Genomic DNA, 15,139 nt, shown 5'->3' on the forward strand with positions numbered 1-15,139 from the left:
TACTTCATACATCTGAGCTATGAAAGTTTGTACAAAAAATAAAATAAAATCCTGGTATGGTTTTACTGGTGTTAAAACTGCAGCCTTGTGGGTTTTTAATCATTTATTGTAAATATGAAGAGGGGGAGGAAAACTGTCAATGAATCTACTGAAAGTACCTATCCTTTTAGAGATTATGTCGTTACTGTTGCAATGAGGATTGGCTAAGATGCTTCAATGTTTTTTAAGAAATGCCAATTTTACTCAAAGCTTTCTGCAGAAATGTGTCCCATTTCAGTTTAAGCCCTTTTGCTGTCTCATCCAGAAAAAAACCCAAAACATTCAGGCCTGACTTTGCCTCCTCCACCTAGTGGGAATACACCAAACAACAGGACTCGGAGAGAAAGGATTATAAAAACATATATTGAAACTTCCCTTACTAGCAAAGTTAAAAATAAAATACTTGCAATATCCCCAGCTGTGACAGGGAGTGCAGCAATATGAAGAGATGAACATCTGGGTGGAATGTAAGAAGCAAATCCTCCAGTAGAGGAAAGAAGTCCACCAGCACATGGAACGTGTATGCATGTAATACAGCTTGCAGAACTAGATCCTGCAAGAAGCTGAGTGACTCTTAGAAGATGCTACCTGAGGGTACCTGGCACTGAGGCGTGGGAACACAAAGCCCTCAGATATCAGCTTGCAGATTTAGGTCCCTAATGCAATATAAAACGTATTTGCTCTACTTAGTGACCTGGGAACTTGCTTTGGCTTAGTTTTTCCTCCAAGCATTTGCTGTTAAGTTAATTAAGCATTTAAAAATAAGAGTCTCTCACTTTGCAGAGACTCCACATAAATACAACTCTGTCTTCTTCTAACAGACAGATTTTTCTGCAAGGGTAAATCAATACAGTTTCACTGATTGAGGATCTGGCCTTAGAAGTCTATCCAGTGCATTAAAACCGGTGCAGCATGACATATGCCTTGGCAGTAGAACAGTTCTCCAGATTAGTATTTGAGGGAAATTTGGCAGAAAAAAACCCAATCTCTATTTTGAAATGCTGCCATTTCTTTAATCAGTGCTGACCACCACAGTTTCTCCTCTTGTGAACTGTACAGTTATGGCTGGAGTTTCACTGTCATTCTCCTCGAGCTTTAGTGCTGCGTTGTCCAAGCCAGTGCTGCCAGGCTGTGGCAAGGCGGTGGGTTCTGCTGTCCGAGTTGGAGTGGAGCAATACAAGATGAAGCCCACCATGATGATAACGAAGGACAGGATATAAAGACCTGAAAACTGGCAGACAAAAGAAAGAGACACATTAAGTCTTGTCTGATGTAAAAACATGTCAATGCTGCCTTGTTTTAAGAATGTGAAAGCTATCCTTCCTTTTAGAAATTATTTTCATGAGGATTATCACCACGACCTGTATTCAGGTCTGAAAATCAAAATTCAACAACTCCATTCACTGACAGACTCAAGCTGCTGGCTGGTTTTCACTGCATCTCATCCTCAACACTGTTGGACCGGGAGCTTCCTTAGGTCTACATACAAGAATCTTAACAGAGAACAAATGGCTGTAGACATGGTGATACTGAAGGAGAGCTGTTTGCACACGTGAAGTGCTGAAACACCGTACCCCTAAAAGAATTTTGTTTCATCACAGCCTAGTATTTCAGGTCTTGGCAAGAGATGAATCTCTCCGTGCTACTGCAAGTCACCAAGAACAGCTGGTTCTTTGCACAGCTCTCAACCATCTGCAGGACTAGATAATTACTATTACTGGACCAACGCTGGTTTGCTCTCTATACCCAACAAGTCCTTGAAGAGAGGGAAACTGAGGCTCCTTTTACAAGATCAGCATTTGTGCTCTGTTAAGAGTGGTGTGAGGTGAGAGTATGAACTGCTGAGGTACATTCCGCATTTGAATCACTGTTGTTCATTTGCCTGTTAAAAGACCAACAATTGCCAAGATTCATCCACATTAACAGAAAAATTAATACTTACTTCTAAGACCAGATTTGATACAAAGTGTTCAAGTTAACCACAGCCAGGAACACTTTTTCAATAAATTTGTTAAAATCCTCCATACTGCCTTTGCCAAACCACACTGATTAAACAGTAGGATGAAGGACATAGCACATTCTACATCCCACTGTCAATATTCCCTAAACTACTTAGCTTCCTTAGATTGAAATATATGTTCCAGTTTATCAAGCAGCAGAAATGAATGTTAGGACCTGGGCAGCGGACTCCAATCCAAAAAGGTCTGAGGATCTACAGTCCAGTCGCACCCTTGACTGACCCATCCCCAAGGCATAAGTATCTTGGATCCTGCTCAGAATCAATTCCTCTGTGAGTGGATACACAGTTGCCACACTGGGATGCTAAAACTGTTGCAATGTAGCTGTGATTCAAGGCGTGCCTCCCTGTTTGCAGCTATTCACTGAGCTGAACCTTAATCATGCTGCTCCAACAGGCCTATGCTCTTCTTCCCCCCCTCCCCTTTCATTTTTGGGGAGAGCTCAGTGGTCTTATCCTGAGGTGGTGTTTTTTGGGTTGGGGTTTTTTGGGGTTTTTGTTTGTTTGTTTGTTTGTTTTGTGTTTTTGTTTTTTCTTTTCAAATACTGTAGCAACGTCATTGCTTCAGAAACTGATTTCAGTCATACCTGTCCAGTTTATATCTTCATCCTCGCTATCAAGCCTAAAGACTACTTTAAAAGTTACTGGAGGACTGGAGGACTGTAACTCCATCTAGTGTCTGTATTTGCAGTATACTCCCTTCCATAGGAGTTTATTCAACAAAAGCATTTAGAGACCTTTTTTAATATCTCTTGAGGGATTACAGGTATCTACATGAGCTCATCAGCAACAAGCACAGCAAAGATTCATCATGGAGTAAAACAAAAAGAGCTTATCTAAACAGGTATGCAAAATTCACATTTTACTTTAAACAGACACTGTTGGGGCTGAAAAGTTGAGTACATTAGCAAAACACCATACACAAGTCAAAACCTCATAAAATCCTGGGCCCATGCTGCTTCTGTTTCAGTCGCAGGCCACCACCATTCAGAGGTCTCTGTGCTCACTCCACACAGCAGCACAGCCAGTCCTTCAGCAGCTTGTGAAATATCATCTGATAATGGGGAATACAGAGCAATTCCTTGCATTTTTGTTTGTAGACTCCTGTGTCCACAGTGCTTTTTAATCTAGGAAATGTCCTGTCTGGTTTCTTTACCCCATAGGTAAAGAAACTATATTGTTAGCTTGGCACTAAGATTTTCTACTGATATGTATTACGTTAAAAGCCATGTCAAAAATCAGGCTCTCAGTTCCTAAGCTACCTCAGATTCTCTGATTACTGAAGATGTGGGATTACTATTGCTCCCCTTTTTGCTACTTCACTGTTCTAACCACAGATGCAAGTTCTTATTTTAATAAATATCTGAAATTCTCTCATAATACAACCCCAAAGTCTTTTCTAATTCATTTTTCATTTTTGCTATCAGTATACCTCGCAGTTAGTAATTATGAGATGATCTGCTCCCAAAAAAACCCCTTCCCCAAAATAAGCTAAAAATCCTGAAGAACACAAGTTCATTATATCCCTTCCAAAGCTCTTGCTTCTTCCTCCTTACTGTTATGACATAAATTTATAATCACCTCGAGTTAAACTATCTGGGTGCCAAAAGACATGTTTGAAAGTGACAGGATTTTTTTTAATTGTTAAAATGTAAGCATGGTTCACTTCTTGCATTCATTTCTAATGGATGCTTTGTAGCTTGGAGCAAATTTTGGAACCCAAAACAGGGAGGAAAGCTGAGCTAAGAGACTCTTGAAAAGGAAAATCTAGCTGCTGTCAGACCCTACCATTACCAGCCATAATTATTACCTCCATACTGCAAAATAAATTGGTCTTCATTTTCAGAAACAAATCTGACTAAAGAGCTGCTGGCTCTCCATAATGCTGAAGAGAAAGCAACCACATGGAATAATACAAATTAAGTTGTTCAGCAAAGTTCACAAGCTTCTCACTAAGCCTTTCCAGTCACTGAGCGAGCACTGACTCAAGTGCTTCAATTGCTGTAACAAGCTCGGTTCCCACAAATGATTCTGGATGAAAAGTGTAGGGTGGAATGAAATCTTTTTAGCACTGTCATTCAGCTTGAATAGACACTACCAAAAATATTTTAGAGCACAATAAAAGTAACTGCCCTTTGGAGAGCACAGAGAATAATATATTTCTCTGTATTTTTTTCAGTTTCTTTAGTCTCTCTTTAGCAGTAGCACTGAGAGTGCTTAGTTGTTATCCCAGGATGCTGGTAATGAACAGATTAAATTTCTAAAAGAAAATATTTCTTTCTGGAAATCAAGATGAACTGCTCCCCTCAGACACCAAATGCCTTTCAGGATAGGGAGATTCATACCCCTCTCTCTTTGGACTCTTGGAGAGATGAACCAAATCTAACACACAGTTCCACATAAGGCTTACGGGAAGAACTCCACCTTTGAGCACCTCAGGATATTATTTACTATCTCTTAACTCTAATGTATTCCATCAAGTGTGAAACTGTTAGAAAATCACTATCTGTCTATTAGTGCAATTCTATATAATTAACCAAGTATGACCTCTCCTGATTGGTATCTGCCAACAATGAACGATACAAGCTGTAGAAATGTACAAGTACAAACAACCGTTCAGGGTCTTTTAAGAACACAATGCTTTATTTATAATTTTTGAGTAAAAATGTAACTAAATTATAGTGAAAGAATTAAGGTACTTTACCTTACAGTAAAAGAGGAAAAGTCCAAAGAACAGACTGTAGAGATCCGCAGTCAGAATACCCAGGTTGACCGAGGTTGCGCTGGTAACTTCAATCACTACTGGCATGAAGCTATACAGCCCAAACATACACAGGGCAAAGACTGTGAACAGTAATGCTGTAAAACAGACCACAATTTACTCCTAAGGCACAGAATAATGATTTTAAAGAACACCAATACTCTTCAGATGCTTTAAAACTACATTTTATCTTTTAGGATAAGTAAATTTATGAAAAACATGGAAGAAATACTTCTTTTCCAAGACTACCCTGCATTGCAAAAATTACTGTATCTACACAAGAAAGTTCTTGTAAGAGCTGACTGAAGAAATTCAGAGCCATGTTTCTTAACATACATTTCTACTGAGATCAAAATGTGTCATAAAATCAATTTTTTTCCATTATTTCATTTAGGAAGGACAACAAAAAAACATTCTTGTGATGTTCCAAGACCAAACACATCTGCAATGAAACAGGCTTCATTTTTATATTTCAATTTGTTTTGAGGAATTATTTCATGTTGTATGTGAAATGAAAAACCTGAGCTCAAAGTTTTAATGTTCAATCCCACAAACCTTATCTCTTTGCTGAGCTCCAAAGTTTACATAAAATGAAATTTGTGATGATAAGAATGCTGTTTATTATACAAAAAAAAAAATAATTAAGTGTTCTGTAAAAATGCACATCATATTGTCATACACATACCAATTTTCCAGTTCCACGGAATTCTCATTAACTCTCTATGTTCCACAATGGCTCTAGAGTTAGAGAGAAGATATAATACAGTAAAAAAGAAAAAAGTCATATTCAAATACAGAATTTAATTACTAGAATATATAAGAAACATTTTGATTTATAATCCCTTTATTTTTTGTTTGAAATCTTATTGAATGACACTAACTCCCAACATCTAACAAGCATGAAAGACGACTTGAAAATTAAAGTCAAGAGCATTTTTATTTAGTCCTTGTGCCTTCTTCCCAGGGTTTTCCATCCTTCAGAGATTCAGTTTTATCTGATATACCATTTGAGGAAATTATTAACTATAATGATGAGAAATGAGGAACATAAAATTCATTAGATAGACTTAAGTGCATGTGGTCTGTTACTCAAACATGGTGATTTATAAGAGTATACATGGCTTCATTTTAAACTGAAGTTTAACATGGAAGACCTCCTGCTAATGATTATCTCCTAAACTTTTCCACAGAGAAAATCCATTGAGAAATACACTCCTGTGAACAGTCCTAGCATACTGAGTGTCCTCATGAAGATCAACAAAATCAAAAATAGTCAAGTATCGTACATGCTCAATTGCAGGATTTCAGCTTTAGAATTGCTGTAACAAGAGTAGTGCAAATTAAAAGGATATAAAACAGATGCTGATCAACAACAAAAATAAAATACAAGTGGAAGGACTCCCATATAGGCCAAATGCAGGCATAACAAAGAATTAATTTAGTAACAACATCATTTCATAGTAGACAAGCAATCATCTGTAGAATATTATTAGTTTTAAAATAAATATTAGATCCTTACAGCTGTAGACCGCTGATAATAGTCCCAAACAAGCCCACCATTCCTAGAAACTCCACTCTGCTCAGATTTTTCACAATGTATTCCTCACTCACATTAGAAATGGCATACAAAGAAGCACCAAGAAGCACTAAGACATCTCCAATCACCACGTCACTACCTGTACAGAAATATTAATCCACAATAAGGGCAATGCTGCAAACACTTTTAAACTTTCCTTAAAAAGACAAACAAAGTTATCTCTAACACCTCTATCTTCCTAGTGTCTTCCAGGGTAAGGGGAAAGGAAACATCTCCTGTGTGTAAAGATGGGTGGCTTGGTGTCTGACCACTGACTCTGCTACCCACTCACCTCACCCTGCAGAGTCTGGAATGAGCATTTAAATCTCATCCTGCCCAAGCCACTGCTGTATAGTCTGGTCCAACTCTACTTCTGCTGACCTTTGGCACTGTAGGGACTTGAGAAAATTCCCAGTTACAGATGCTCTCCGCCTTTGAATACTGCTGTTGCTTTTGCAGTAAGGCCTGATTCAAGTCTTGCTAAAATCAGTCTATTGATTTCAGCAAGACCTGAACTCGGCTTCAGGTTTATGACAGGTCTTAAGTGGGCACTGAAGATGGGTGGTATCATGTGTCCTGCTGCAATCTATTTATACTGGGTAAATGGGACTCCCCATGATACAGCCACTCATCAAGTAAAATCCATTATGCATCAGCTAAAAAGCAAGAGGATTGCTGTTGTTTAAATCCTTGAATTGATTTAAAATTTTCTTCCCTGAGCCAGTTGGCAATTACTAAGAAAATATGTCTGAAGTAAGAGGTTAAGCAGTGGTAAGGATACCCATGTCAGCGAATAAAGCACAACTGTCTTAAAGTCTCAGGGAAAGAAGATTTTTCTCCCTTAGGACTGAGATACTTGTACCACATAGCATTAACGCTAAACCTCAGTTTGTCTTTATGTCTTACCTACAGTAAGGCCCCAAAATAATGCCAAACAGGCTTATGTCTGTGCTGCCAGATAAAGGCAATGCCCTGCAATTTACCTTGCCTCATGCCCTCTGGCTCTGAAAACTCAAAATTCTTACACAAAATAACATCACTATGATATGGGTTGACTTAAGGATCTGTCATAGAGAAGATGAGACTTGCCCTTATCTGCACCCAGCTGGATCCTGGTCCCCAGAGCCCAGCCTCCCTCCAGGAGGTCCCAGGAATCGTGGCATCCTGCCCACATCTCCTCTTGATCTTCCATTGTAAACCCCTGCTTTCCAGGCTGTGACTTATGGGCCACAGGGATATGTGGACCATTTCTATCGGGTCTGCCAAAGATAACTCAGAGAACTCAGCTGCTGTTGAGTAACTTATTTGCTATTTGTGCTCATACAAAACTCCAAATCAGAGAAGTCTGGCTGCCTGCAGGCTGACAGCGTGTAAGCAAGATAAGGTCTGAAGGAAGAGACAGCATCTTTTATTAGACCATCTCACACTAGTAAAAGTGAACAAGCTTTCAAGAATGAGGCCTTTCATCAGATCTGATGAACAGTAGCAAAATTTAAGCTTAACACAAGTATTTCTTTTTTAAGGTGGAAGAAATAATCCAAGACTACAAGCAAAGAAATTCCACGGCTCCCTACAAAAATCAGCATCTCAGCCACCATCTTCTTGGACAAGAAATATAAATAGCAGCATGCCTTATCCTCTTCTCTTAAAATAAAACTATATCCACTCCCCCTGAATTTGCTCCTCTTTCTCCTTTACAAGTTAGCCCACCATGGGAACCACCTCTCTGCTCTTACCCCCCCACAATAAAGGGCTCCTTACCTTCATTCTCCTGCCTCCCTGCCAAAATGTCTGCACCCACCATTGTTCCTACACCCAGCAAACAGATGGCAACAGCAAGAAAATGGATCAGCCTGTATCTTGCACGGAGAATGAACCACGACAAAGCCATCAGTACAGGAATCCCAAAACAGTCCAGCAGCTGTGTATACAGAGAAATGGTTTGAATTAGAAACTCACCCCAAATCTGGATTGCACTATTCCTGAAAGCAAATGTACAGGATCTTACTTTCTCTCACTATCAGATGTTAATGAAAGCTGCAAAGCAACGCCAGTGGATTAATTTAAAAGAAGGGTCAGACCTACATTTTACCATTAAAGCTTTGCAAAGGAGGAGCTGGGGCAGGGGTCCACTCTCTCCTGGTAGAAAGGCACTGATCTAGAACTTCTTCTAAGGATGGATCTAAGCAATGTTTACAGCTTCACAAATGAATGCTAGGATGTTGCTCTGAAACCATGTTGTTCTCCATGACACCAATATAAGGAGGTGGTTCACCATCATTTCCTTTCCTCCATAAGCAGGTTTTGTCTAGCTTGTCATTTCACTCCTTCTCTATCTGTAATTAGAATTCAGGGCTTCATGTACACAACAATCTGGAAGTATCAAAGGATACAAGTGATTTGATTTTACACTGAAGTGACTAGGACAACAATCTGACCCTACAGTTTTCATTTAGGTTTTTATTTCCTGCAACTGGATCCTACTAAAAAAACTCAATTGGTACATGTGCTGGAAGCCATGTGCAAAACTGGTAGAAGGAAGATAAGAAGGGAAGAAGAGCTTTCCTAAAGTCACCTTCCCAATCTTCCAGCTTCCCACAAAAGCACGTACAAGTCACCACTGTGCTTTCATTACTCTGTCAGAGGTGTCTCTCAGTTAGTCAGAAGCAAGTAACCCACTCTAATTCACCCATGCCCCAGCAGCAGACACACACATGGCAGCTGGAGTTGCAGAGCACTTCAGATGTGTTTGCAGATACTGTTCGAAGCAGGCTGAACAGCTATGGTTCAAGGATGTCTGCACTCCATGACAAGCTGTGACACTGACTTCTCTTTGCTTTCTTTATTATCCTCTCTCTGTTCCTAAAATCCTACGATCTTTGCCTTGCTGTTAGACCCACCTATTTTCTACCCATTCTCCTTTATTACAGAAAATATTAAGAGTTCACTGTGTACTTAATACAGAAAAATACAGTGCAGCATAAAATGGGCATAATGTTCTACAATAACCAAATAGTACCAAGAACATTGGTTTAATATTTAATTCAACAACAGACTTTCTGAATTTGTCTGGAGAAGAAAAAAAAAAAAAAAAAGGTCTCTGTCCTGCCTCAGTAGAATGCCATGAAACTATATAAGGGTACAGTCCACAGCAGAACATACAGTCAGCCTTCCAAAAACTGCTCACAAATTACTTTCAAATGCCAGCTCTTAAAACTTGATGTCTTGAAGTCCCTACAAAGTATTAGGTCCAGGTCAATAGGACTGGGGCATAATCATTACAATCAAAGTAAGAGCCCTTAGTCCTTAATGTTCATTGCCAACCTCTGCCTGCCTAAGTGCACCACTGCAGTCATCTTCTGTGCTGGCTTCTATTAGTTCAGTCATCATCCCCAAGAGTTTTAACCAAACTTGCAAGACTTTCACAATACGTCTAGTTTAACTTGTTCATAACTACACGTATTAAAGTCTAACAAGCATAGTATTAAGGGGAGTTAGTACAGATTAAATCCTAACAATGCCTCTAATCTTTCCATCTATTTGTACTCACTCCTTGGATTGCCTCCAGCTTGTCCAGTTTGTAAAGTCTGTTTGTAAAGTGCAAAAGCACTTGCATGGGTTGTATGATGAGATATTACACACACCCTAATATGTGACACCACGTATTTCAATAGTTTTGCTCTACTGAAAAATACCATGCTGTAAGTTTCTATTTAGTCACAAGCCATTTTCTCTATCTTACATTTAGTCTAGGATCAAGAAAGACCTTCTAATATTTCCTCCAAATTTGACTGTTTTGACTAGTATCAAACAACAAGAAGTATTACAAACATTAGAAAGCAAAATTTTTACCCCCTCAGTTGGTAGTAGACAACTCTTCTACTAATAAGTAAGTTTTCCCTTCCCCATTAATTGAGATTTTTCCATGTACAACCTCCAAGCAATTTTTCAACCCAACCAGAAAGAGCGTAAGAAAAAAACCTTTAAAAAAAATTTCTTAACTAGGATGTAAGGGAGTAGTACATAATGAGCCAGAAGCTCTTTCAGTAATGTTGGATGGGAAATTGCTGCATTGAGACCAAGAACATAGTGTAGAGGTACAGCATCCTGGTTAGAGGACAGGCAGCCAGGACACACAGGCACCAAATGATGAAGAACACACGCTGGTAATCTGTTCCAGGGGACAATTACCCTCAATTACAGAAAGAATAAATCTGATTTCCAACTACCGGACCTTGCCTTCCCTTCAACTACTACATTAGAGCTCTTTGGTGAAAAATGCTCAAGATCAAAGAGGTGCAAAGCAGATGTAATATCACAATAAATTGTGTCAATGGAACCATTTAAAAGAACACAGTTTATTTATTCCGGTTTGATGACATTTACAGCAGTACTGTAATACTGATTACTATTGCCAGTAGAGCCTCAGCAAACTCTCATTCAATTCTAGTCTGTATTTTAAAAAGGGAAAAACCAGATAGCCTGGTGATTTGATTTACAAATGTTTTGACTCAAGCCAGGCTCTGGCCACACTGTTTATAGGGGTTTAAATGCAGGCTGAGTAAATTATTAATAGATGTTTTAATACATGGCTAATAAATTATCATAGACTGTTGGAGGTCATTGGTGTGCTTATAATTGCCAGCTCCAGACAGCTCTGTGAGCAAGAAAGCTCAACAGCTCATCCTGCTCACTTCCCCACAAGGCTGCCTTAGGGCAGCCTCCAACTGAGTCCCAGGGGCTCATCCTGTATTTTCCTGTATTTGTTGGAGTTAACAATCTTCTATCAGCAGGTATTGTCAATAGCTGCCTATAAAATGCCTCCGAGCAAATTATTTACAGAACAAATGCTAATTGCACCAAATAACATGCTAAGAACATGAAACCACAGCTATGCTGCTGCGTTTTTGCTGCTAATAAGTGGTCCAACAGCAGCACAGTCAAATTCTGCCACAAGACAGGATACCGGCAGCAAGAAGTCTCCCTGGCGTGCCAGCCACAGCCAAACAAAGAGTTCAGTTCTAGACCAAAGTCTTTTCCTTTATTTACAAAGAAATGAGAGCTGCCATCCTAATGTTATCTCCTCCAAAATCTCCCAACCACTTCTGTGCAATGCTGATAAGTAAAGGAAAATCAGTTCTGCTTTTGTGTGCATGTGTGAGAAAATTCATGGAAGTTCCTTGCTGAGCTGACAAAACCTATCTTTGAAGATAAGTTTCATAGGGCTGAGCTGAAGCTCCAGCCAGCCAACATTTTAACAGTGATTACTCTGTACTCAGGAAGATGCCACATACTCCTGCATGGCATTTTTGCTCCCTGGGCATCCACTCGGAGCCAGTACTGCAGACAGGCCACGAGGCTGGAAGCTCTGAAACACAGGTTCTGATGTAGCTGCAGAACTGTTTGCTACTGACAGTTAGCAAATGTGTCATGCTAGAGAAAAATCACAGGCTTGGTTTTTGTCCTGTATCTCATTTTTGATAGTGGTGAGAAACTGGTGACTTCAGAGAATGTGCAAGAAACCTTATGGCAATGACAAGAAATGCACAATTACTGAACAGACACAAAGTAGCATCGGTCTGAAGGTTACCACAATGGAAAAAGGTTCAGAAAATGCTTGAGGCTGGCAACCAGACAGGACAACCTGCTTTATTCTTCCTCAACTTATACAAAAAAAATCATGGGAATAGTTTTACTACTTCTGAGAACTTGGATCAAAGTCCTGGCTTCTTCAGCTGTAAAGTATACAATCCAACAGTGTCTCAATCATCAGCTTGACCTTGAGACTGAAACCTGTCACTCAAATCTCTGGTTTCTTAGGCATTATTTATAAGGAAATTAAAGGCCTAATGAGTCATAACATGTAAGTATGAAGTGGAAATGTGACAATAATAGTATAACAGGCACATGTTACTGGTCTTCAGTAGCACAAATAAAAGTTACTGCATCTCTAAAAGGAGCCCAGACCACAGAAGTTTATTGCTTTACAGGTAACTCTTTTAAATATTAACCCTTATTACTTCAACACTGTAGAACACTAACACCTAAATACTCCTTTCCAACTAACAGCCAATTCTGTATGGTACATTATTTTTTTTATTCAGGTAAGTGGGGCCATGACCCCAGCCACAGATCCACCATTGCTACGAGCAGGCATAGGCTGGCACAGCCCTGGACACACTCCTTCCTGGCTTCTGCACCTTCCCCTCCCTTGCTCCAGCAGCAGCTGTGGAGCCATACATGGAGCTAACGTGGGCCTGACATGGCTCAACAGTAGTTCAGCAAAAGACAGCGTTTATTCTGTCTTTGCTCAGCACCCTGAGCCTGTCTGCCCAAGGGATTTGGCTGTGCAAGCTCAGGAGCATGCAGCTGGAGGCAGGAGGAAGGCACTCTTCCAGCAGCTTATGTCTGTGGAGGGTAACAAAGAAACCCCAGCCTCAGCCCTCCTGCTCTTAGAGGTATTTCAGAACACAAGATTTTTCCTAGTGTAGTGACACAGCACCAAGTACTGGCATTGCAGAGGATGCTGACTGTCACTTCAGGAGCCTGGCACGCTGACTTCACTTCCATCTCTTCCACAGAGGGGCCTGAACCGAAGTGCTACATATAAAAGCCACAAGGCTGGTCTCTCACTCTCAGCAACACCAGCTAACTATCAGTATGTCCTCACATGTGGGGATACATCTCATAATGCCTTCCACAGCTTCTAGGACTAGGCAAGAGACCTGTCTCACTCCAATTAGCAAGAACCTGTGCTGAGCGAGTCATAAATCTTTATTTTGTGTCAGGAGAAAAAACTGAGTGGCTGTCAGCAAACTCTTAGAAGTGCTTTCTATCAAAATAATTAGAGTTCAACTCAAGAGCTGGCACTGGTTAATACCAGCCAATTTTCTCTGCTTCCTGGAAACGTTATTCATGATGCAGGATGCTTTTCCCTGTACTGTAGAGAGAAAATAGATATTGGAAAGTTTTTTCAGGCTTAAATAGCTTCCAAGTCTGTCCTATGAATCTAATTTCATAAACTGGTCCAAAACAGTAATAAAAGCAACAGTTCAAGAAGAGAGATGGGTCCTTACCTGCACACTTGTGAGCGTTGTGTATTGGTAGGCTTTTACAATCATGTAATTGGCTTCAACATCAGCCAGTCCCAAAAATAAATACTTCCACCACCTATGTTTCAAAATTTGCCAAAGGCTGTCACTACCTGTTTAGAAGAAAGCAGAAATCAATATGTGGTTCTTTTGAACCAAATGTTGCATAGGAATCTTGCTTTTAGAAGCATAAATAATACTGAGATGTTTGATTCTGATTGCCCCTGCTTTAAGAAAGATACAGTAACAGCAAAATGCAGCCTGGGAGGAGACAATGAAAATAGTGAAAAGCACAGAAATTCTTCCACATGAGGAAGAAAAGCCACAAGAGTTGTTTAAAGAGTAAATTAATAGGAATAGGATGAATATTAAACAGCTTCTGGCAAAGCAGCTTCTTACAACAAAGCCTATTTTCCCTAATATAAGACTTGAAAACAAAAAGCACATAATTTTAAAACACAAAATGCAATCAAATTAAATGCACATTTAACCTGTGAAATTCATTTCCATATGTTATTACAGAGCAGGAATTTCAGCAGGAACTTAAAAAAACTAGGATGAGTATTGAGTTATTTAGTTTCAAAATCTGAAAGGAAAATGTAGAAGAGAAAAAAATTATGAACAAGAATCTCCCATTCTATATTTCACATACCGGTCCTAAATGCCAGCATTGTTGTATAAACTAGAAGCAGTAAAGAATAGTTGATAAAACTTTGAAACATTGGAGTATTCACTTGGTACTTTTCTGCTAGGTACTGGCTTGTAACAGCAGTCCCACAGATAAACAAGGAGAGCATCTGGCCCAGAATTATCCTTTTCAAAATCTGCCTGTGAATACAAAAAACAACACAGTGAGCTTAGAATTAAGCATCCAAGGTTTTTTTAGTTGTACAGGGAAAATGTAATTTCTTAGACTGACACTTTATTCCTACTCCCTATCAACGTCATTCTGATTTACCAGTAAGCAGGGCTTTGTCTACACAGACCTAGTCTGACTTCATGACAGCCATGCTAAGATGTGAGGCCAGTTCAAACCACCAGTGATGGAGACTGCAATAGCCTGAAAGGACCTTCAAGCAGTTCATCTGGGCAGGCTCAGAACAGGATCTAACCTCACAAAGAGATACTCTGATACACACATCCAGAGTTAAATCCATTGTCCTCCACTGAATCCTGTTCTGAGTTTGGTCAACAGAAGTCTGCAACATGGAGATAAGGCACAACTGCCTTCAGGCTCTTCCGAGACCTGAGATTCTGAAAGCAAGCTGAGACCTTAAGCTGAGTAATGCTAAGGAAATAAAAAGCATTAACCATAGAATCATAGAACAGCCCAAGTCAGAAGGACCTTGAAAGATCACCTGGTCCAACCTCTCATGGGAAAGGAGCCTAGATGACATTATCTAGCACTCTGTCCAGTCGTGTCTTGAAAACACCCAGAGATGGGGACTCACCACACCCCTGGCTCCAGTGACTGTTCTCACTGTAAAAAAAATTCTTTGCTATAATAAGAATTGTTATAATTAATCCTTATAGTGCATTTTTTTCTGCTATATTCCATGATGTCCTGCTGTAATTGGGGATGGAATTAAGAACACATTTTGGCCATATCAGCATTTACAACTCAATTTAGAAGTCCAACCCATAGCTGGGGGGGG

At 39.7% G+C, this 15,139-nt stretch overlaps 1 protein-coding gene across 1 annotated transcript; it reads right to left on the reverse strand.

Annotated features, from left to right (window-relative positions):
* Positions 1 to 305: 305 nt before the first annotated feature.
* Positions 306 to 15,092, reverse strand: SLC35F2 (solute carrier family 35 member F2). Its single transcript, XM_026853866.1, has 8 exons — positions 14,843 to 15,092; positions 14,137 to 14,312; positions 13,470 to 13,597; positions 8,155 to 8,314; positions 6,337 to 6,493; positions 5,503 to 5,555; positions 4,761 to 4,915; positions 306 to 1,270 (listed from the first exon to the last, which is right to left on the reverse strand). Exons 1-8 carry the CDS (start codon positions 14,857 to 14,859, stop codon positions 1,052 to 1,054), a joined length of 1,065 nt encoding a protein of 354 aa, XP_026709667.1. The 5' UTR covers positions 14,860 to 15,092; the 3' UTR covers positions 306 to 1,051.
* Between the last annotated feature and the right edge of the window lie 47 nt (positions 15,093 to 15,139).

Source organism: Athene cunicularia (assembly GCF_003259725.1).
Source record: "Athene cunicularia isolate RWA chromosome 1 unlocalized genomic scaffold, athCun1 chr1_part1, whole genome shotgun sequence".
Taxonomy (NCBI): domain Eukaryota; kingdom Metazoa; phylum Chordata; class Aves; order Strigiformes; family Strigidae; genus Athene; species Athene cunicularia.